The 22650-nt window shown below is 38.6% G+C and overlaps 1 protein-coding gene across 1 annotated transcript in view; it reads right to left on the reverse strand.

Moving 5' to 3' along the window:
• Nucleotides 1–22650, reverse strand: part of RTEL1 (regulator of telomere elongation helicase 1) — a gene marked incomplete at its 5' end in the record, with an annotated part of 44783 nt that overhangs the window by 12130 nt on the left and 10003 nt on the right. Inside the window, 14 exons of the mRNA XM_084296489.1 lie at nt 1465–1560; nt 4395–4549; nt 5514–5667; nt 6794–6917; nt 7679–7794; nt 8518–8661; nt 10412–10489; nt 11821–11898; nt 12654–12739; nt 13179–13219; nt 15511–15624; nt 15784–15916; nt 19372–19450; nt 20437–20511. Of these exons, the coding sequence (XP_084152615.1) occupies nt 1465–1560; nt 4395–4549; nt 5514–5667; nt 6794–6917; nt 7679–7794; nt 8518–8661; nt 10412–10489; nt 11821–11898; nt 12654–12739; nt 13179–13219; nt 15511–15624; nt 15784–15916; nt 19372–19450; nt 20437–20511 (1473 nt within the window). The remainder of the gene's footprint in view (nt 1–1464; nt 1561–4394; nt 4550–5513; nt 5668–6793; nt 6918–7678; nt 7795–8517; nt 8662–10411; nt 10490–11820; nt 11899–12653; nt 12740–13178; nt 13220–15510; nt 15625–15783; nt 15917–19371; nt 19451–20436; nt 20512–22650) is intronic.

Consider the following 22650-nt stretch of genomic DNA (forward strand, 5'->3'; position numbering starts at 1 on the left):
AGAACAATGCAATGCTTTCAACTAACATACTACTGTGTCTCATGAAATATTTGTAGTCATCCAAAAAAGCATCTATCCATGTGGCATTCCCTGAAAAAAAAAATAGCTTCAGTGCCACAAAAGAAACATAAATCTAACAGGGCCTGCCTCCTCTAAGAATAAAATTAACCAAAAAACGTAAATCTCTGGCTATACAAAGCACGAGATTCAAAGAATGGAAGGTGTTTACTCATTTCTGTTCCTCTAAAAATTTCTTTAAGACACTATAAACACATGCAAGGTATATTGCTGTCTAGTATTGGGAAACATTTTTGTTCCATAATAACAAGCTGCAGGGACTTGAAAGAGATTCAAAACAAACCCTTCTTTATGAAAGAGACTGCATCATAATGCGCTTACACGGTTTGAACATATACACCCATGACCCTTGACATGCATCAGCCCAAAAGAAATCTCACTGGGGCAATCCTCTGAGGCAAGAGTGTATTATTTTCCCCAGATGATTACCCTACCTATTTGTAAAACATTAGTCCCTCTAACAACTGTGAACGTTCTTCCATGAGGGAATTAAAAGGAATGCTGTTATACACCTACTCCACTGACAAAATTGACTGCTTCGGAGGAATGTTTCCTAGAGAAGGCAGCCAAGACTCATTTCACAATTCTATTCTTAGGAGAAGCCTTATTAAGAGAAACGAGATGTACTGCAACCTTGAGGGCTGGGCTGATTCATCATGACATCAGATAGCAACAAACTGCAAACACAATCTTCTGCGAAGGTGTTTCCTTTCTCACACCTTGGATACCATCCGCCTCGGGATCTGTGAATACTTTTATGAGTGTTGGATGCCAAGTGACTGATAGCCTCTTTGACAGAGAGAGCGCACCCAGTTAGGACAGTACCTTGGACAACTACCGGCATCCACAATCACCCAGGGAATCCTCACAAATTTATCATGGCTTTCAGACAACACGATGCATCATGAGTTTACTGTGGTGTCTCAATCCTCTTTGGAGACAATGCACAATAATGCACAGCTGCAAGCATAACGCACAACAATGACCCACCACAGGTCGTGTTATTGCGTAATCACTTACCCAGACAAAACGGGACAGTTATACTCTTTGAGGTTCCAACATCTATAAAAAAGAATGAACTAGCCACCACACCGGGTCAATGGGAGGTGATGTTTGCAAGGTAGTCACAGTCAGAGCAATTCTTTTATCCTACTAATCCTACCTGAACCTGTGCTTAATTGGACCTGTGATGTCCAGACTTGAGAAAGAGCATGACAAACAGATTTCAGATGTGCACTGATGAATATTTACAATTTGGAGAAAAAACATAATTGTTTTGGAATCAGTGTCAGTCTACATCAGTCATCTGTCTGCCTGGAAATTTGCAGTTCAAATTACAGCATTCTGCAGATCAAAAGGATGGCACAGACACATGAAAATACATACTGGATTGCTGACTAGCTTTATTTTCTTCCTTCCTCCTTTTTGCTCATCTGTTAACCTCTTCTCATACTGTAGGGAGAGTGTTGACAGACGCTGGGCCTGCAGAGATTAAAAAAGAAAATTCACAAAATTGCTTTTTAAAGTTATTACCCACTTAATTTAGCCATTTCTAGCACTAAAGCTTGTTAACCCAGCCTGTAACACCATTTAAAAGTGAAACAAATCAACCTAAATCATTGCAACAGAGCCTGGGACACTCACCTCTCTCTGGAAAGCAATCATACACTGGATGCTTCAGCAAGAGGGACCAAAAGAGAGCAAATTACAAAAAAAAAAAAAAGTTGGTCTTGAGGGTGCAGATTCCTAATGAAGCAAAACTGGACTTAAGGCTAGCTGTTTCAGCGTGGGCCTGGCAGTGTACACAGTGTGTTCCTGATGCCTCACATGCTCCTTCATTTTCCTGCCTGGAAGTACTTCTCTTCTGAAGAAACCCTGCGTCAGGGTTCCTGGGATACTAAGAAAAGAAGCTTAAGCAGTCTTGGAAAAAAATAGCAGGGCAGATGGGATAAGGTAGTATTAAAAACACTTGTGGTTTGACCAATTCTTAGTGCTCCCCGTTCCCAGCAACAAATAATTGCTCTTGTACTGCAGTGACAAGGAATATTGGTATATATGAGGCTCTAAAAGATGAGTGGGCATAAGCAAGAGGAGTGGAATTGCTTAACGGCAGTCTCCCCAGTACTAGCACAAGCCGGTATCAACCACATTAAAAGCATTCATCTGAGCAACAGATAAAGCTGTGGGATAGCCCCATACTGCCAGTTGATTTCTCCATACCTGTTGAGAAAGCAGGTAGTATTATCAAGTGATTTATTTCTTTGCTCTTGCCCAGTAAAACAATTTCTTAGTGAGTACGTGACTATCAGTGCATTTACAGAATAGAGTTCGTTGTTCATTTGTAAGAGAAACCAGTGAAACACAACAGTATTCCTAGACAATAGTATTCCTGTGCTCTATTGTGGCTTCTAAATGTCTATTCAGATCATAAAGCTTTGGAGACAAACTAAATTAAACACACCTAAAACAACAAAAACAAAGCCCTAAGTCAGCCAGCAACCTCAGATTTTACAGTTTGTAGAGCAAGTTGCTGATACTCAGGAATACAGCCTTCAGTGCACTCATAACACTGCAAGGATAATGAACTCCAGACAAAGCTGACCAGGGGACGCTCACATTTAAATATATTTTAAGTGTCACGTAATGAAATGAAGAACTGGAATGCAAGCTGCAAGTCAGCCATGCATGATACATGCAGTAAGTCACAAAAAGGCCCAGAGACATCTTTTTAATCCCAGACTACACACAGGCTGCATCGTTAGTAGTACGATGCAGAAGAAATACTGCTTCCACGAGGCATATATCAGAAGGGAAACTGGTCACGGGAAACTGTCGAATTGTTCTTTGAATGGAATCAGAGACTATTTCTTGTATTTTGATTTGAGATGACAAAGGCTTGTTTTCTTAGAGGGCATTTTCCCCCTCCAGGAAATTGTTTCAGAATGATAGCAGCTTGATTTCCATACTTACGGATACAGCACAACCTTGATAAAGGAAAAAAAATGGTAATACAGACTCTACGATGGGTGGCGAATAAAGATACGAAAGAACACCAGCCATGTTATCAGTCCAAATCCAGTGGTTAGTAAAATCAGCTCAACACAAGACTTGTAGAATGAAATCTGGCTCCCTCAGAGGCATCAAATCAGCACCACACACCCCAGATCTCTGGTGCCGGTGGTCATCCATTTAGGTGCAGCACAGGATGACACCCCAGTCTTCTGCAAGTCACAGCTGAGTAGTAATGTAGTATCAGAAGGCAGACACAAGCTGACTCACTGTCAGGCCGTTAGGACCATCAATTTATCTGACTTGAGGAAATCCTGAACTAGACCATAAACAGTACAGCTGTGTTAATAGGACACTGGATCTGAGTGACCCTAGAGATGTGTCAAGCTTTCCAAAGAATAAGTTCAGGTGTCCATACCATGTCACGCCTAGGCTGCCCACGGGTGATGAATCTGATTTCTCATCAGCTGCACACAAGTAAATGTTTTCTGTTCCTGTTTCTCAAAGCTTGTACATCCCCCCTCTGTTTTGAACACATCCCTTAGGGCTTTTTAGATATTCCTTAGACCCTACACTTTCCCTGAAGCAAACTGCTTAGGTATGCTGATCTAGACATTTCTGGAGTCTAAACCCAGTCATCAGCCAAACCAAGTGTACAAGGCAGCAGTTAACTACGCTGATAGTAGTCAGGCAATACAGAGCTACCACAACAACTGCAAACAAGGACTTCTGAGAAAGCAAGAACACAGCTCAGATGGTGATGTATCAGAAACCCCAATCCAAGAGGAAAGAAATCAAACAATGCAGATGTTTTCTTGGTCTTGACGCAGTAATAAATTTCTCATTTTGAAAAGAAACTCCACAAGTCTGAAATATTAATTTTCTGAGACAAATAAAAGATTGTCATCTGAAAGTACAAGTAAATACATAAATACACACTCTTATTTTTTTTCAGTTCAGTATCTGGTCAGACACCAAGTACTGACACAGATTCCACCCAGGTGGACCTGCATATTTACCAACATCTTTGAAGGCTCTTTACTCTTCCGAGAGCATGGTAAACAGGAATCTAAACGGTCAGCAGTTATGGAGCACAGTGCAAGTGTGCACTTGTTGGCCCTCCAGCTTAATGCAGCAAGAAACTGATTAAGCTTAATTATAAGAACTTGCAGTTTCTAGTGCTGATTATATTGAGTTTTTCTTAAAAGAGGGTTGAACTGGTACTTACGTTAATACCAAATCCATTTTGCTTTAGAGCCTACGATTTTTACTTATAATTAAGTATTTTGTTACAGCATGGTCATTACCTCTTCCTCTCCTGGCAAGCCACTTTCCTCCTCTGCAGCTCCACTGCTCTTCTCATTGCGCTCCAAGGCATCCAAGAGCCCAAGACGTTGTTTTCTAGGTGAGAACAGTTTTTCTTCATATTCCATGCACAGGCTAGATGCTCCATCTCCACTTACTGGCATTACTGCATAACACAGATGACAAATAAACTTTTTCACGTTATCTCTGACATTTTCTTTGATGTAACAATGCCTCAAAATCTTATGTAGCAATCCACAGTTTGGTGTTACAGCTAATCAGTGCAACTGAAAACCCATACTGAAAGAAGGAAAGCAGCTTTTTTCCCCTCTATAACATATTCCAGCTTATATTTGGAGATGGGTCTACCAGTTGTGTGAAAGGTAAATTGTTCAGCAAGTTCATCTGACTCGCTCTGCAACTGCACAATACATGGATTCAACTTATGGGAAGAAGCATAGGTGCACTGTTGGAAATTGAGGGAGAAAAAGGTGGTGGCCAAGGTAACTCCTTTTCAACGACAGTCTGCACTCATATTTGGCTTGGACGTAATGAGAAATCTCACACTCAATCTCACAGTCAATAACTGTTTTGGAACCACGGGTTTAAAAACAACTTCATTGTTCTGTTCAGAAACAGGGAACAAAACAGAGCGGAACATTCTGAACAAATACCTGATACAAGAATGACTATTATTTTGCATTAGCTTACCACAAATTTTGAAACACTGTTTTCCTTCAAGGCCAACACCCTCTTTCTATTTTCTTAGCTGTGTAAGAATCATTTAAACAACAGGTTGGAAGGTCGTGTGAAAGTTAGTGTTAGTCAGAACAGTTTTCCAGTTTTTATTTTTAAAAGTATCTACGATACTCCAATAAATTCCTCTTCTGCAGGACGCCTACTCAGGGCACATCAGCCTCCCTGCTCTGTAGTTGCAAAAGGTTCCCCTGTTTCCTAATGCCATGCTATATCCCTTCTGATCAGACTCATACATTGGTCTTTGAGCCTTCCTTGCTTTGTCTTCCATTCCAGTTTTTAGTCCCTTGCTCCTCCTTTTCTTTTTTCTTCTGTTTGTCTTAAGGCAACAACAACAAAGTGCATTTGTGAGGACCCAAACCTACCTAATCTTTTCCTCTTCAAACTGGGAACATGGTCATCCAAATTTTTGGCTTTTGCCAGGGAGAGGATCTGCTCTGATGAAGTAGATGGTGCCAGATCATTTTCATTGAGAAAATCAGCAGAGCCAGGAAGGCATTGTGGCTGGGGCGGGGGCATCTGCAAGCAGTTTACAAAAATGTTACAATGGGCAAAAGCTACTCTTCCACACCACTTCCTTTGCAACCCAAAATCTCAGCAACAACCTGAAGGCATCTCTTTTTTCCCAACAATCTTGCTGTCAAGATTTTTTAAGCATTCTGGTTGACATGTTTTTGATGACAGGCTCAAATAACTATAAGGTGACACACACAGGCGAAGAATAGCAAGCAGGCTTAGTGCTAAGTGACTTGTAACAGAAAAGGGGTTGTGCCACCGTTGAAGAACAATTGCTTCTTAACACTACTCCTGCAACACGGCCCCTTCTGGCAACGCATATTGGGTTGTCGTTTTTATGTACCACAAAACTCCTGTTTATGATCAGAGAAGATCAACTCATCCAAAATCCTTAATCTGTAATTTATTATTTTGAATAACATTTCATTTGGCTAAAGCATCTTCCAGGAAATAATCCAAGTCTGTTGTGAAAATTTAAATGTTTATTTTAGTCTTAGTCTCCATTTGGAGAACAAAGAATTCCCTGTTCTGGCTTCCAGCCCATTTCTGGCTATGCCTTTCTCCAGTGCATTAGAAAGTCTTTTACAAGGATTGCTATTTATATCAAGGAACTACTACTGAGAAGGAGAGCTTCTTAATGCTAATGGAGAAATCATAATAGTTAAGATGAGCCAGTGATGAAGTGTAATAACTGCTGAGTTTGTCTCACTCTTTACACCAGTCAGCTTAGATCTAAATTTAAGGGTTGTCAAACCCTTAACTCTTTCACATATATGCCTTCTCCCAGAAGAAGGAATTTTTTTTTGATGCTAAAATCAGTTTGGTATTTGTATGTCATCCAGTGAAGGCACTGTTTATTCAGGAGGGACTGGAAAAGGAAGTTTTTTTTGTGATCTAACCTGAGGAGTTGCACAGCATGACCACATATCCTGTCACAGCTCATTCTTGGAGGAAGATAATGCATACCTCCCTTCCCGTAAAGCTTCCAATGCAAGACGATGCCCCAAAGAAAGGTTGTTTAGCAGTAACAAGTGACTCCTTCACATATCTCTTGTCTTAGAATTCCCAGTTTCCAACATTACCAATAAATCCATTATTATTATTATTATTTTTGTTTAAAGATACTTGCAATTTCTTGAGCAACACGGAAGAACGTGGAGACACTTCTGACTGCATGCCCGAAGTTGTCATAAACATTCACATAAGGGCGGACCCATGAAGGCAGCTTGCCTCTTACATCGCTGGTTGTGAACCTGGTAGGATTAGAAAAGAAGAGAATTATTTGCCAGATGGCCTAAATGAATTAAACAAATTCAAGATCATGGTCCAAAAAGACAAGAGAGGAGCAGCAAGACAAAAGGGATTGCAACAGCGAAGTAAATATAATGGAATGATGTCTGCACTCAGGAGAAAAGGGCTTTGTTGATAGCAGGTATTATGCAATGACCCAGTTCGTATCTTTTGCCATAAAGTCTTTAAGCGTGCAACAGGATTACTGAACTGCAACATGCTCAGTATTCCCCGTCAGGCCTCAACACTGAAGGCTATCAATTGAAGAATTGTTGTTTCAGCAATATAATCTTTCCATATTTTCCTCCTCTCCAAAACTGCAGTTCTGGTATCTGCCTTCTCAAATGAGAGATGGAGAAAATGTAAAACTGAAGTGGCAATCACACGATTTCCAGTAGCATGGGGTGAAAATCTAACTCTTGCCATGCAAATTTTGTTTCTTTTAAAAGACTTACAAACAAATTCAGCAAGTTAGCTTGTTTTGCAGTAATACCATTAAGCTCTTTCTGCAGCTCCAAGATAGTATATTTTGGGAGCAGAAGATAACAAATAATTGAACTGCTTTAAGAAAATAATCATCTTACCCATTAAATGAAGTCATTCAACTACTTATGAACTGTAGCCTTCTCCTAACAGTAACCTCAGCACATTTACATACAATATACAAACACACTTCGGGTTACAAAGATATTGATACATTTATATTCCAGAACCAAGGTTTCACCTGTGGTCACACAGGAAAATAGCACCATAGTCCTGGCGATGTCTGATGACCCTGCCGATAGCCTGATTAACAGCCCGGGAAGCTTGCTGATTGTACCACTCACGCCCAGATAAATACTGCAATAGGTGGGAAAAAGAATTAACATTATTTACCAGGTGAAACATTCTCCATGATGTACAGTTATTATTTCCTTCTACATCACTAAAAAATATATCAGTAAGATCTTCCGAGCAATCTCTAAAAGCCTGGGAAAGCCAAATACTTTGCCTCAAACATCACACCTGGCTTACGGGACACAGAAGACCCAACTAGTAATATACAGCTCCAGGATATATTTAGAATGTGATGCACTGAGAGCTTTTGTACTCCAATAGACTGACCGTATTATTTAATACCTAAAAGCTATCTTGCAGGATAATATCCTAAATTTATAATGCCATTCATTCTTATGCCTGAAGCAATACCAAAAAAAATAACCCACAAACAAACCAGACAGCACAAGCATTTTTTCTTGCCCACCCTCTTTTTGGTTGAAACAATTCCCTCAGAAAGCTGCACGGATGACATACACGCAAAGACTTCAACTGAAATTTTAATTACAACATTTTTTGGAGCCTGTATTTGATTGCAACCATGTCAGTGGAGACAGAATTTGGAACCCTTAACATTATCAGAAAAATGTGAATATGGTTGTGACAGACTCCCAGCGTTGTCTGACTGTTTTCATATTCATGGTCCCACAAGGCTGGGAGGATAAGAAAAGCCAAGTTCCACAGAGGGAGAAAGAAAGACACAGCAAACCTACAAGTAGCCAACAGTTAAGAACTGCTCATCATTACCTGTGCACCCACACAGGTTCTTTTCATTTCATCCAGGAACTGCATCTTTAAAACAACTCTGGGCTCCATACAGGGAGGAAATGGAAGCCCAGTAATGATGACTCCTCGTCCATTTACGTCTGCGAAGTCCAAGCCTTCACTGGCCTGAAAAGAGTGTTTTTAATTACCAACAGGATTTGAATTGACATTTCAGAGATGTTCAGCAGTTATGGGCCCTTTATTCCCATTATATTAAATTCCTAGCCAAGTGCAATACATCAACCAGATTTTTTGCTTTTATTACCAGGACTTTAAACTTGGCTTTATCCTCTAGGAAGCCCTGAATTATACTTCTGCCAATACCATTAAGGAATGTCTTATTCCTGGATAAGTAGAACAGCCCTATTCAGAAGATTCTGTTTAAACATTCCATACCCTGAATTGTTACCAAGATGGAATAAGAACATGGTTAATCTTCTTTGACATTAAAAATGAACAGAATCATTTCAAAGCAGTAATGGAAAGTTACCAGAAATCTGTTACCAGATTCTAATTTCATATTCACCAGATGTGCTGCTTACATCTGTACAAGGAGTTGTCGTCACTCATGGCCTTGTGCATGCTTATGTCCCATGCTATGCTGCCAAACCAGTGAACAAAATCAGAGTTGAACAGACAAAAATAATTCTGGGGAAAAAAAGTTGGTTTGTTCTTCAGCTGAATCATTTTCCCATCTCATTTACCACGCTGCACAAACAGCTGTGGTGGAGTGTAATATCACAGATGGATGGGGTAGAACGACCAACTCTAGTCTGCTTAAACCAGCACAATCAACAAAAAAAGAAAGCACAGCATGCACTGCCATCCACCTGGAGCTATCAATTTTATCACATTCCCTAAACTAGTAAGGCGACTAGAGCAACTGTCCTAGAATCTCCTCTTTATGAAAAGGACTGGTTTTCTAGGTTTCTTTCAGGAAAGCGAGAACAGAAAAAGTTAGCTAAAATCGACTGTCAACATAGAAGTTGAGCAACAACATCAAAGGGAACCTTGAAGTAATGGCTGAGAAGGGAGCTAGTTTTCGGTAGCTTTTGACAACACAGCTCTTTTGGTTTATCTTCTCAGATATTTCCAATTTTGAAGTTATACTATTAACTCTCTGTTTACAATAAACAAAACAGTGCACTACTGAAAAGCACGATCTCTTCAAAGACTCCATTCCTCTGAGGGTGACACTGTATTGTTGGAAGGACAGTAGAGACCATTTACTAGAGTCCCAGCAAAAAGAACAATAGCTTTTCTGAATTGATCCAACAACCACTTTGATGAAAAGGACTGAAGGTTCAAAAGATGTTGAGTCAAGTTTCTTTTGGTAGACAGCAGGCAGCAGCAAAAAGACTCTAGGAGTAATTTGTGACTTGGCAAATATTTCCACTGGTATCATAGATCAACGTATCAACACTGTTAATCATAAATGAAAGGTCACTGAATATTCCCTGGGGACCTGAACATACTAAAAATTCCATCTTGAAAACTGAGCAATACTTTTTAGTTTTCAGCAATGTTGTTATAACATGATTGACTGCTGTTTTTTCTTTTAATCCTCTTCCTAAGCTCTTGTTCTCATCTGATGAGTCAAGTTTGCTGTGAGCAGCCAACAGGAAATGTATCGCGATGCTCATTCCCCTTAAAGAACTCAGAGGTGTATCCCTTTGATAAGAACAGGAAATAAAACATACGTATAATGACATAAATTTGAAAAGGCCTCAGGGCATCCCATTTTTCTTCTTGTTGTTTTTTTTTTTCCCACATATAACTACAGTCACACAATGCAAATGTTCTTCTTAAATCCCAAATGACATCATGTCCACTACATAATCTGATCTCAGATAAAATAAATTCTCATTTACATTACCTTTCCCCGACATACTGCAAAAAAAGCAGCTCCATTGGACTTAGGACAGACAATTTTATCATAGTATGCATCCATTACCTAAAAGATAAACTAGTTTAAGTAAAAATGGTATTAACATTTGCATCTGTCTAAATAGAAACCTGTACTAGGTAAACTTGACTTGTCCACCAAGATGTGAAATACAATTAATTTGACTTAGTACCATTTTGTTTACTTTTACTAATTGCAGATATGAGAAGCCATTTGGTCATCAAAACCTTTATGTTACAGTCAAATCTAAAATGCATATGGGGATACACAGAAGACGGGTATCAGATACTTCTTATAAGAAGGTAGACTATGACTGCCCTGTGCTCCTACAAATCCTTGAATAAAATCAGCAGACAAAGCAATTCAAGGGTATTACTCTTAGAACCAAATAGAGCAGCTATCAATAAACAAGAATAAAGCAGGGAAAGTGTGGAATTTTCAATAATTTAGAAAGTTAGGACAGGATCTCAAATAATATTCAACAGAACATGATTCACTAGCAAGCAGAGACCACGAAAGCAGATAAATATTTTTTTCCCTATGAAGAAACTGCAATTTAATAAAAGTCAGCCTATAAAACTAATGTTGACCCTGAGGTTAGAGAGAGAAAATCCATAAACTACAGCAATCTAGGTCAAGAATCTCCTTTAACAGTTCACTAACAGGACAAAATACTTGAGGTACCCTCAATACTGGTTCAGAGAAAAATCAGAACAAATCCTACCTAGCATCTTCTGGTGCTACTCCTATTTTTGCATTATGTTATGTGTGTCCATCTTTTTAGCAAAGGAAGTTGTCCAGAATGTTCTGTATTCCAGTGTTTCCAAACTAAACCTCTTTTATTTAACTTTGAATTCTTTCCTTTAGAAACTGTTTTTATTTTATGGAGCAAGGAAAATTCTCAGAAATTTGTCTCAAGGGTAATAAATATCTGTTTGGTCTCTTTCTCTCTTTCTCTGGGGAGAGAGCTCTTGCATAAACATTAGTACCAATCTGCTACTTAAAAACATCTTTAATCACACAGGTACTGCACAAATTAATAAACACCCAAAGCATGACAAGGTGGGAAGAAATGGTCCACAAACCAAAGATACCAGCTACTGAAGTGACAGCTTTCTACTATGTCAATTACTCAATAAATGTGCATGTTTGCTGCTGTTACACATCACTGGATTTCAAAGGAAGACTCTTCCTTGCACAATTAGGTGAAAGAGTAAAGGAAAGATGAATAGAAAAAGATATAGTTCAAAGAAGCTCTTGGAGCATTTTGATTTTATTCTAGGAACATGCGGTTAGCACCTAAGCACACGATAAAGAAGGTATTTAAATATCATAATAGCTTGTGGAAACATTACAGGTATGTAATGCAAATTACCAACCTCTGCAAAGCTTCCTTTATACTTGGGTTCCACAAATATTGGCTTCACTTCTTCTATTCTTTTAGCAAAATCATGCTCCTGTTAAACAGATAATGAACATATGAGAAACGCCCATGTGAAAGGAGACTTATACCAGAAATGACCATGGGAAAGGAAATGGTCAGGGGCGGTCATCACAGATGCCTCTCACCATCTGTTCTGCGTTTGCCAAACATGAGGAGATGGGTGCAGAAACACACAATTCTAATGACACCGGGAAAGCAGTGGTTTTTCACAGGTGGTGCAACTCAAACATTACACTGAACAGAGGTCCGTTTATTTTCCTTCCAACTTGCAAGTTCCCAACACTGACCTCTCAGAGACCCACCCATTCTGGGGTCAATTCACTTTTAAAAAAAATTATTATGATATCTTTGTCCCAGCATTCACTTTTAAGGAGGAGGAGAGTATAAAGCAGAACTGTTCTGTCAAATCTCACTAGAGACGCTCAAGTCATGAACAAAGCAGTTTTAAAAAAAATTACAGTTCCAATGGCTACAAATTAAAAACAAAGATTCATCCTGGGATTTTTATTCCTCTCAAAAGCTGAAACACTTGAACAAACTACAATTTGGAGGTTTAGTAAAAAGTAGCGTGGTGAAATTAAGTGAACTCTAAGACCAGATCAGACAACGTACTAATGTATTATTACTCCTTACTCGGACTTTTTACTTTCTGAATTTAATAATTACTTATTAACAAAGAATTTTGAATGAGCATTGTTAGATAGCATAAATACAAATGGTCTGAAGTGTGCAACTAAGTCACCTATAGACAGACAACAATTAACATACTCTCCAATATTCCAAGCTCTTATCCATGACAGGATATGATGGGAAGAACACCAACAGTCCATGAGGTACAACTCGCACAAGATTACCTGCAACAAGATAGGGAAACGTAGAGTTCAAAGCAGTTTTCTCCTGGAACAGAGAGCACAGACTGTGCAAGAAAAGTAGATCAACAACATGGCTTCTCTCCATAATCTTTTCTGCTTCCTTGACATTAAAGTTGGTGTATTAGAAGTTAAATTAAAAAATAAATAAATCATTTCAATAACATTGTTGTCAAGGTATAAACTTCAGATTTTGTTGTTGCAAAAGTCAGTGTTACAGGTTTTCTAAAGTGTAGCGTTAACAGGATAAAAGATGTTACAAGTACAACAAAAGCCTAGACAAAGAGATACAACATTACCTGCTGTATTTTCAAATGCAACAGCAGGACCTATTTTCAGATCTTTAACATTTCAGACACCTTCCAATAATTTTCTAGAAATGCTGTACAACAGTCTGTTTCTGAAATCCACACACCTCACTTACCAATTGTTTTGCCCAGAGAAGATAAATAGTCCTCCGAAAACCTACAAACAAGAACAGTCAAGTACCATCATTGTATTTCCTCCTCTCCATTTTTTATGCAAATTTACTTCCTGATATTCATCTAAAATAGCACATCCATACTCCCAATCACCCATGCCAAACACACGGTATTAGTAATACTGGCTACACGATGCTATTACTATAAATTTTATCCTTCGCACTGAAGATGATCTAAGCTTCAATATTCAACATCTAACAAGTTGAAACGTGCAGCCATACAAGTTTTATGATTAATACTAACGTTAGGAGTGAAAGTTCTGCCAGAAAAGTCTGTAGATGCTCTGAAGCCTGACTACCATTACAGCTATTAAAAATAATTATTGGCAAACTAGGTGTGGTGAGGCTTGGGGGGGCAAAAAGTGAATTTGGTTGCTATGGTTATTGTTTACTGGGGGTATAAGCAGAGTGAATCACTTAATGTACTGCTCTACAACGAGTAGGATTCATCTGTTTCTTCCAGTCCTGACTAAAATGTCACCTGTTCCCTCATGCCTCTACATTTTTTTCTTTTTAGTTCCATGTAAATCTGCATACTTTTTTTTTTTGTTTGTTTTCCCAGGAAACTTAAATATGCAAGGAAAAAAACCCACAGATTTATGTTTGCAAGAGCTGTAAATACCAATATCACCAAACAGCTGCTGTCAAGACACACCTAACACTGTGCATTCCCCAGCCATTCCCACTCAAGAGACAGTATCTTCAACAAATTAAATGAAACATCATGATAAGATTCTGAAAATGAAACAGACAGTCTAAGGGTTTTCCAGACTGCTGCTGCTTCTCTGTGAAAAATCAGTTATAATTGTTGAGTCCCTTTCCACTTCTGTGGAACATTTGGGATTTTTTCCCTTTTTTGCAGTAAAAACTTTAGATGCATTTTTGGATTTCTCCATACTGCTGAAAAAGAGCAAGCCAGGCCTGCAGCAGGCAAAATTACAGAATTCTCAGGCAGAGTTTTAGGTATAATGTCGAAACTGGAAGAGATTTATGAATGTGATATTTTAAAAAAATAGGAAGAAAATTAAATGGAAGAACACGTATATCACACGTATATCAACTATTCTCATTTCAAAGTACTATAGAAGGATGACAACCCTAAATACAGTACTGGTTCAAAGGCCATGTCACTCTTTAGTAATGTCAGAGCGCAGAACCATCTAATATGTGCAGCAAAGCATGAAGCTACATCTTAAAATGATATGCTGAGATGCCAATGAGATCATTACATTATGGAAAAGAAGTCAATATACAATGAACTTATATACTCTGGCATTTCTCGCTGGCATCATTTTTATTTCTTCTATGGAAAAAGCAAAAGCTGCAGAAGAAGAAGCAGTTTATTATGAAGAAAAGAAAGACATGGGCAAAATGATGAAAGACCAGAGAAAAGAAAGAAAAAATGATGAAAAGCTTGACAACAATTTGGATATGTTTTTCTTCAGAAGGCACTGCAGAGGTGGAGACTAATCATGACAACAAACTTTAAATACAGAAATAGTTGTTGCAAAGGCCAGCCATTTTTCAAGTCAATTAAGCTTTCAGCAAATAAATTTAGAATAGGGATTCATGTCAGTGAGTGTGGGCTGCTCCGTAACAGGAATGAAGGTGGCACCTGAGCACAATATGAAGGCATGCAGGGCAGGGGCCCTGCCACACTAACAGAGCAAGGCAAGCAGGAAAGACTCAGAGGGGGGAGTAGTTAGGCTCAAATCCAGATCATCAGGCAAAGTCATGGTGATGGGGAAGGTCCAAGGTCAAGCCAGGAATGGAAGTCAGTAAACCAGGATCAGGTCCAATGACATTAAGTGTCACAGTCCTGTGATGGTGAGAAAGGTCCACAGTGACAAGGAGGACAAGGTCAGGAAGTCAATCAGCAAGTCAGGGTCAGATCAGTAGGGCTGACAGCCAGGTGTGGTTATGACAGAGCTGGAGATGTACTTCTACAGCAGCGTGGGCATGGACCGAAGGCCTTGGCCTGAACTTAAGTGGAACTCCTGAGCCCACGCTCCACTCCTGATCTGTGGGTGGAGGCCCCTCAAGGCTGATCAGGGCCATTAAGGACTCTTAGTGCACTCAGTGCCCTGATGCTCAACCCCTTCCAGCCTTCCACTTCTAAACTTGCTACAGTAGTGGTTAAATGGTGTTGTTATTCAGCACAGTGCTCACCCAAGAAAACAACTGCAGAGATCACTTATTTCACTAGAGTCTTCCTTCAAGAACCAAAACTGTAAGAACCCATGACCCCAGTGAACTACGTGGAATCCTGCTTTACCTCCTTTCATAGGTAGAAGTGAGCATGGCTCCATCAGGTCCTTTGGGAATGATTCCAACCCAGAGCTGGTGTTTATCAATAACATGAGGATTCTCCAAGCTAACAGGAAAAGGGCTGAAGAAAGAGGAAAACGAGACCCAAGTCATACTCACTCTATGATTCCCTACTAGCTACCAGTCCAGAACACTCAGAAATCCTGAGATAAAACAAAAAATCACGAGTTCAAATGATGCTTTTTCAGTACTGTAACTGTTCACACACCTAGGTACTTACATCTGCATTTCCATTGTAAAGGATGAGAGTGGAGAGAGAGTCCCACTAGTAAGGATAATTGTCCTGACTCCTTGTCGAACAAGATCATGCATGCTATATCCAGGACTGAAGCACCAATAGCTTAAGGTCTTTCCTGTATCAAATAAAGAGAAAACACTAAGAAGCAAGCCTGTATGGAGGAAAAATCATGAATATGAATTAGTCATATTATAATTCATGACTAATTCTATGGATATAGCACACAGCAGCATCTGAACTTCTAAAACTAGGAAGACCAGCATATGAAGCTAAAACTCCAGATGTATGTGTGCTTTGCTTTGCTCTTTTCAAATTTAATTATTATGGCAATTCACAAAATAGTTTAAAAGATCATTGCTCATTCACACCTTAAGTAGATTACATTTTAGTCAGAAGATTGTTATAGAAAAGACAGAGCATCAGAGCATTCTGTCAGCAAGTAATAGGCAGATTGAGTAGATAAAACTACTTCATCCTCCATCCACTGATCCATCTTCTGCTGTCACTGACAACTGGAAGTGGAAGCATGGTGGGAGAACTGCAGAATACTGGGATAAAGGACAAATGACTGAAGTTACTCAAAAAATACTTCCACCCTTGCACTTGGTTGAAAAGAAATCTTTCACCATCAGGAATTTCCAAAGGCTAAGAAGTTTTCACATAGTCTTTCCCTTTTCTCACACCCAACTACCAAACCCTTCAACTTTTGCTCAAATCTTTTGTGGGATACGGATATAGAAATATGTGCCACACTGAAAATCTGGCATACTATAAATTATCAACACAAAGGATATAAAGAAAAGCAAGTTAACCCCACTACTGATTTTTCTCATTGCTCATCTTATAGCTGTACAATCGGTGGCCCTGCTGAAAACTTAGCATCAGCTTTTCAGAGACATCCAAAAGAACCAGAAAAGGAAATGATCACCTACGTCAAGAACAAGAGCACACAAATGAAACATTAATCATGCAAAACAGAATCCAAAAGCTAAATTCGGTAAGAAATCCAGTATCCACATATCATGTGTGTGTCATTTAAATATATACATGCTTCTTCCAAAGACTCCATTTCCAACAAGGAGCTGACAGTTTCAGGAAATCCCCAGTAATATGTCCCCAGTGAGTCACTTACTGCTTAGATTTACAAGGGAGAACATTTATTTTAAGCTAAAGCTTTATCCTCCCATCTCATTTGGGCAAAGCCAGACAGAAGATGTCTCTTCATTTCCAACCTGAACCTCCCCTGGTGCAACTTGAGGTCATTCCCTCTAGTCCTATCACTGATTATCTTTCTTTCAGGTAGTTGTAGAGAGCAATAAGGTCTCCACTGAGCGTCCTCTTCTCCAGACCAAGCAACCCCAATTCCCTCAGCTGATCCTTATAGGACTTGTGGTCCAGACCCTTCACCAGATTCATAGCCCTTCTCTGGACACGCTCCAGGACAGAAAGCATAAGAAGTGTCAGAAGCATAAGAAATTCCAGCATAAAAGCAACTGGTATGGTATGGCCTAAAAGAGAACACTAACCACTCACATTTGCCTCACCAGCACTCGATTTGAAATATACTTCTCTGCAACCCTGCAAGAGGACTGCCAGGCATCAATTCCCCAGTTCCTGGGGAAGCTGGAACTGCAGTACATTTTTCAGCCTGGTGCTCTCCTATTATGTCTTTAAGGTTAACAATGTTAAACTGTTTTTCGAAGTCCCAATCACTACCAGGAAGCTTGGATGCTACACAAGGTAGATCTCTGCAGCAGCTTGTTCCATTCCTAGTACAAGGACAGTTAATCCAGGGATAAATGGTTTGAGAGTAGTTTATGACATGGTGATTTAGAGCAAACCAGAAGCAAAAGCATTTTATTTTAATGTACAAATGCAGTTCAGTATCACGTTTTTAAGTGGCATCAGTAGCCAGGACAGGTAGCTAGGATTCTGGATGTTTCTAACTATCCCAAGCTATGTCATTTCCCCCCATCAGTCACAATTTATAGAGAATTAGGCCCAAGGGCATCATTTCTATAAAATCCCTTAAAAAAGAGCTACTCTGAAGAGGTTTGCAGCATTCTTATAGAGTCTCCTACACCACTACAGGGAAATGGGATCTGATCAGTCCTGGATGGCCTCTGTATACAATGCAAGTCTCAACACATTGCTATTGTGAATACTGTTTGGATTTGAAAAGCAGAGATATCCATATGTGCTTGCTAGATTACAGAAGAACTGTGTCACTGCTTTGTATCATTTTTGATTGAAAATCCTCCCAATTATGCATTAAGTCTAGTGTTTCTGTTAGCCCTTCCCTGCACACATACTTTGAAAAATCTACTTAAAATTATTCCTGTAACTTGAAACTCTGATTGAGCAATACCTCAGGAAAATGGTATCTGCAGATTACCAAACAGCACTTTTTCTGTTCAGAACAGTGAAGGGAGCACTTACGTTGTGGAAAAACTTATGGGGACATTACATGGAAAAAAAAAAATCCTGAAAAGCATTCTTTGAAAAAAGTCACTTTTGCCCTTATGAAAGGACTTCTGTGAAATGAATAAATACATTCTCAACAGCATTTCATTGAATAATTAAGTAGATAATGAGGCAAAGTATTTACAAAGGTCCTTGGAGAGTATTCTGTTAAAGAAGGCTTAGGCAAAAGGATCTGCATCTCTCTTCTTTAATCAGAAAATCCTTAGGAAATGGTTTATGAATGTTTTCCAGACAACTATTTATTAACAGAATTTAAAAATACATACTACTACTACGAAAACCACAAAGCTCTTTGTTACAGAGCTTCAGAATAAGCCAACCAACTATAGCTCCTCCACTGTATCTGATCAATTTCAACAGAGAACTTTCAATAATTAAGAACTTTCAGTGAATTTACTCATATAAAACCTTTGGCACACATTTTCAGTACCATATTTATGCATGGCTCTTCTTGTAAAATGGTAGTTACAGCCTTAGCAACACTAGTTTTGCATTTAACACAACACAGTAATAGAGAGAAATATAGCTCGTATGAGGGTCTCAGAACATTTCCTAAACTTCAATGTTAATCCTCAAGGATTTCCTATTCTTACACAGGTCTGAAGACCTTCTTTACACTCATTCAATCAGCTGTTCCATAATGAAGATTATTTTCTTTCATTGGAATAACCGAAGTAGAAAAATTCCAACGCAAAGTGCACACAGCAGCACTGGTAAAAGTGTATTTTATATTGAGATTGCTTACGCCACCTTGCCTTCAGAATGAACCACACAAGTGAAAAGTGCCTCCTAGAGTCATCATATCCACAGCAGAGCTGTACTTAGAAAACTGGAAAGTAACATGCTGAAGCAATCTTAAAACTCTTCAAACTTATCAAAGTCGCAAAGCCTTAAAAATCTACCCTGCTCTAGAGAGAGAGAGCTCCAGGACAACACGAATGCCCCAGGTCTCCTTGTATTGCAGTAAATGACTAAAACGCAGATCAGGATGTCATCAATTGCGTTCCCTTATTTGAATCCAAAGGAGCAGTTGAGTAGTTTTCAATGTAGCTTTAGCATAAGCCTGCCAGAGTACGAGTCCTATACCTTGTTTTTTTGCAGCTGATGAATCCCAGACATTCGTCTTTTGCTTCTTCTGATTACCGTTTTCCAGATGAATGTGTACCTGAAGGAAAATAACAGTGACGCTCCTAGAGACTGCTGCAGAAACAAACTTGCACTTCATCCCTCGAAAAAGCTAGGTTATGTTAAGGGTAGTTAATGTAATTAATGCCATTTTATGGTAATAAGGTCATATAACTTCTTATCTGTCTCTCACGTTTTGTTTCTAGTCTGTCATAATGCACCTGACAAGGAGCACAGAAGCATATCACGACAAACAGCCATTTTCAGTCAGTTTATGGAAGCAGTATGTCATGGGCTGCCCTGAACAAAACCGAACACCACAATTACTTGGGTACTGTCTACCAGGTTATAACTTGTAAGCTAGAACAAGTACTATGGCACTAGAAAGACTTCCTTTATCTGACAACAAAAACAGCCTCAAGTCTCCAACTTAAGATGAAATTTATTTTTGACTTAAAACAAGATCTGTTCCTAAAACTCATTATAGCACCACAGTTGTTGAGTCCCAAACTCTATCTAAATAAGGACTTTGGGTTTGTTTTTTTTTGAATGACTGTACTGTACTTGGTTGGTATTAGGTTAAAGTCAAATAATTTTTCAAACTCTGATTATTTTTATTGAGAAAAAAGGAGGAAATTTCACTCAAGCCTTATGCAGAACTCCTTCACAAATGGTACTGCAAAATATGAGTCAGCCAAGAAATCAGTTTGCTGGCAGAATACACTGATTCTTGCATAATTTTCAGTATCAACATTTTAATAATTCACATTTTCTGCGCTTATTTCATTTTAGATAAAACTAAAAAATGTTATTTAAAATTTGCTGTTTAGATCCCCTTTTCCCATAGAACCTAAACTAACCACATTTCCTTTTTTTTTTTTTTTTCCTGGAAGAACTTACATACCCTCCTTGTAGCCAACACCATAATTTGCAATACTATCCGCGTCCTTCTCAGTCTTGAATACACTAAGCACAAGCGTGAAACGCCACCATGGAAAAATGCAGGACTCACAAAGCTTTCCATACCTTATAGTATCTGGATATCGACTGAGGTGGCACAAAACTTGTTGTGCCTTCTGGAGGATCGATGTTGAATACTATCTGGAAAACAGACATAAAGAAACACAAGTTTTAACAACTGTTGCCAACAAAATCCCTAACATATCTTTGTAATGAGAAGTATCTCCAGAAAAATCACTGTAGGGATAACTAAATATATCTCCTTGCTTCTGTAAACTAATTAAAGTGGAAAATGTTGAATACATTTTTACAGGCAATTTCTGCTAACCACTTGACTTTCTCATTACTCCAAACAATACAAGCCAGTATCTAAATATATATTGAAACCATACAAATGACAGTGTTATTATTCACATTGTACTTGACTTCTGGCTGTTGATGAACATAACCACGTTGCATGCTCAAGAGATCAGAGTCACAACCATGTGTAAAAGAACTTTTAGAATTCCCTCAGTTAAAAATTTCAGTCACAATACCCTACATTAACAACATTCTTCTTAGAGAAAAATCAAGTTGTAAGCATATTTAGTCGTCCATATTTTAAATGAAAAAGAAATCTAACAACTGTCCCGAACAGAATTATGCTTATCTTTTCCTGTACATGATGTCTTATGACTAAGGATGATGATCTTTCAAACATATGGCATTTCATGAAAACAGCTGTGTTTCTCAAATATTTATAACTTCTGTTAATTTTTCTAAACAAAATTTCTTCAGACTTCTAAAAGGAATTATCTAAGCTCACAAAAATATTAGCTAGTTACAATCAGAATGATGTTCTCCACTAGTCAGAAAAAAAAAACAGAATTCCTGGAAAAACAAACTTCTAAAATATAGCCAAAGACATTATGTACAAGAATGATTTTATTAAGTGTTCTTCTAAAATAAAAGAAAAATAATAATAATAAAAAAAGCTGGTACGAAGTTAACTGTTGAAGTCAGAGCTCTGTAAGAAGAAAGTGCTGTTTTACCAAGCAAGACGTTGACTGTAACCTAATCGTAGTGTTAATTTGTTATCAATTTGTTATCTTGAGATATTTGTATGTGCCAAATGATTTGGCATTAACTGTCCATGTGCACACTCTCAGCAGTAGATGAAGAGATCTCAGCTTTCACTGAAAGATGTACCATCCAATTCAAATAATCTTTCATCTATCACAAGCTAGAAGAGCACACACAGACAGTTACCTTTGGCCCCGTAGCGCCCTGTAATCTGTAGGCTCCAGTCACTAGCATTTGGCTTCTACTGCTGAGTCTCATCACCTTGCAGCTTTGAAACACCAAAAAACTAATTTAAATTTAAGGGTACCTCCCGTTCCCCATGAAAGAACCAAACGTTTTCCGATTCACTGATTTCAGAGTGTCAAGTTCTAAAACGTAAGAAGTTTGGGTGAACAAAATACAGTGATAACCATGGAGACAAACATATCTGGAGCAGCAGAATATATACAAAAGCAGAAGTAACTCTTGTTAGCTTCTAGAATATGATAAAGCACAGTGCCAAGGAATTCCAAGAGATATTTCAGGTGACAGTAATGAATCTGATCAACCCACAACACAAGGACTGTGATAAAAAAAAAAGAACAAAAAATGGAACTGTGATTTCTCTTCTACAACCTCTTTTGACCGGAATTCTTTTAGAACATTCCAAAATTCCTTAGGAGAAGACCCATTCCTATGGCACTGAAGCTAAAAAATACACATCCTGTAGTAGCACTGAACTTGCCAGGGTAGACCACATACACATGTTGCTCACAGATAAGGAGGATTCTGAGACCCCCAAGTGACTTGGGGAAAGCCAGGAAAACAAGGCATTTGCCAGCCACACCGGTTAAGCTAGCAGGGATTGCTTTGATAGTGATGGTTTCAGAAAGCAGCAAAGTTTGACTGCACTTCTTCAACTACTTCGTAGTTTTTCATGGGTGTAATTCTGCGGATTCCTTTTTGGAATCTGGTAAAAGGCAACTCCTTTTGGACAAGTGTTGTCTCCAACTGCACAGCTGGCTGGAGCATGACTCCATATACTATCAGGAGAGAAAGAGCTCAGCAAATCTTATTAAGTAAAAAAAGTGAATCATCTATTGGATTACTTTGCTAACAAGTTCATTGTCTGACTGTTCTCCTGCAAGTGTCTAATAATGTTTTTTGGAAAAATTTTAAAGGTTAAAGATTACTCTTTTCTACTAACCTTCAATTCGTGAAAACAAGGATTCAGATTTC

This window comes from Netta rufina (assembly GCF_964035555.1).
Source record: "Netta rufina genome assembly, chromosome: 16".
In the NCBI taxonomy this organism is placed as follows: Eukaryota; Metazoa; Chordata; class Aves; order Anseriformes; family Anatidae; genus Netta; species Netta rufina.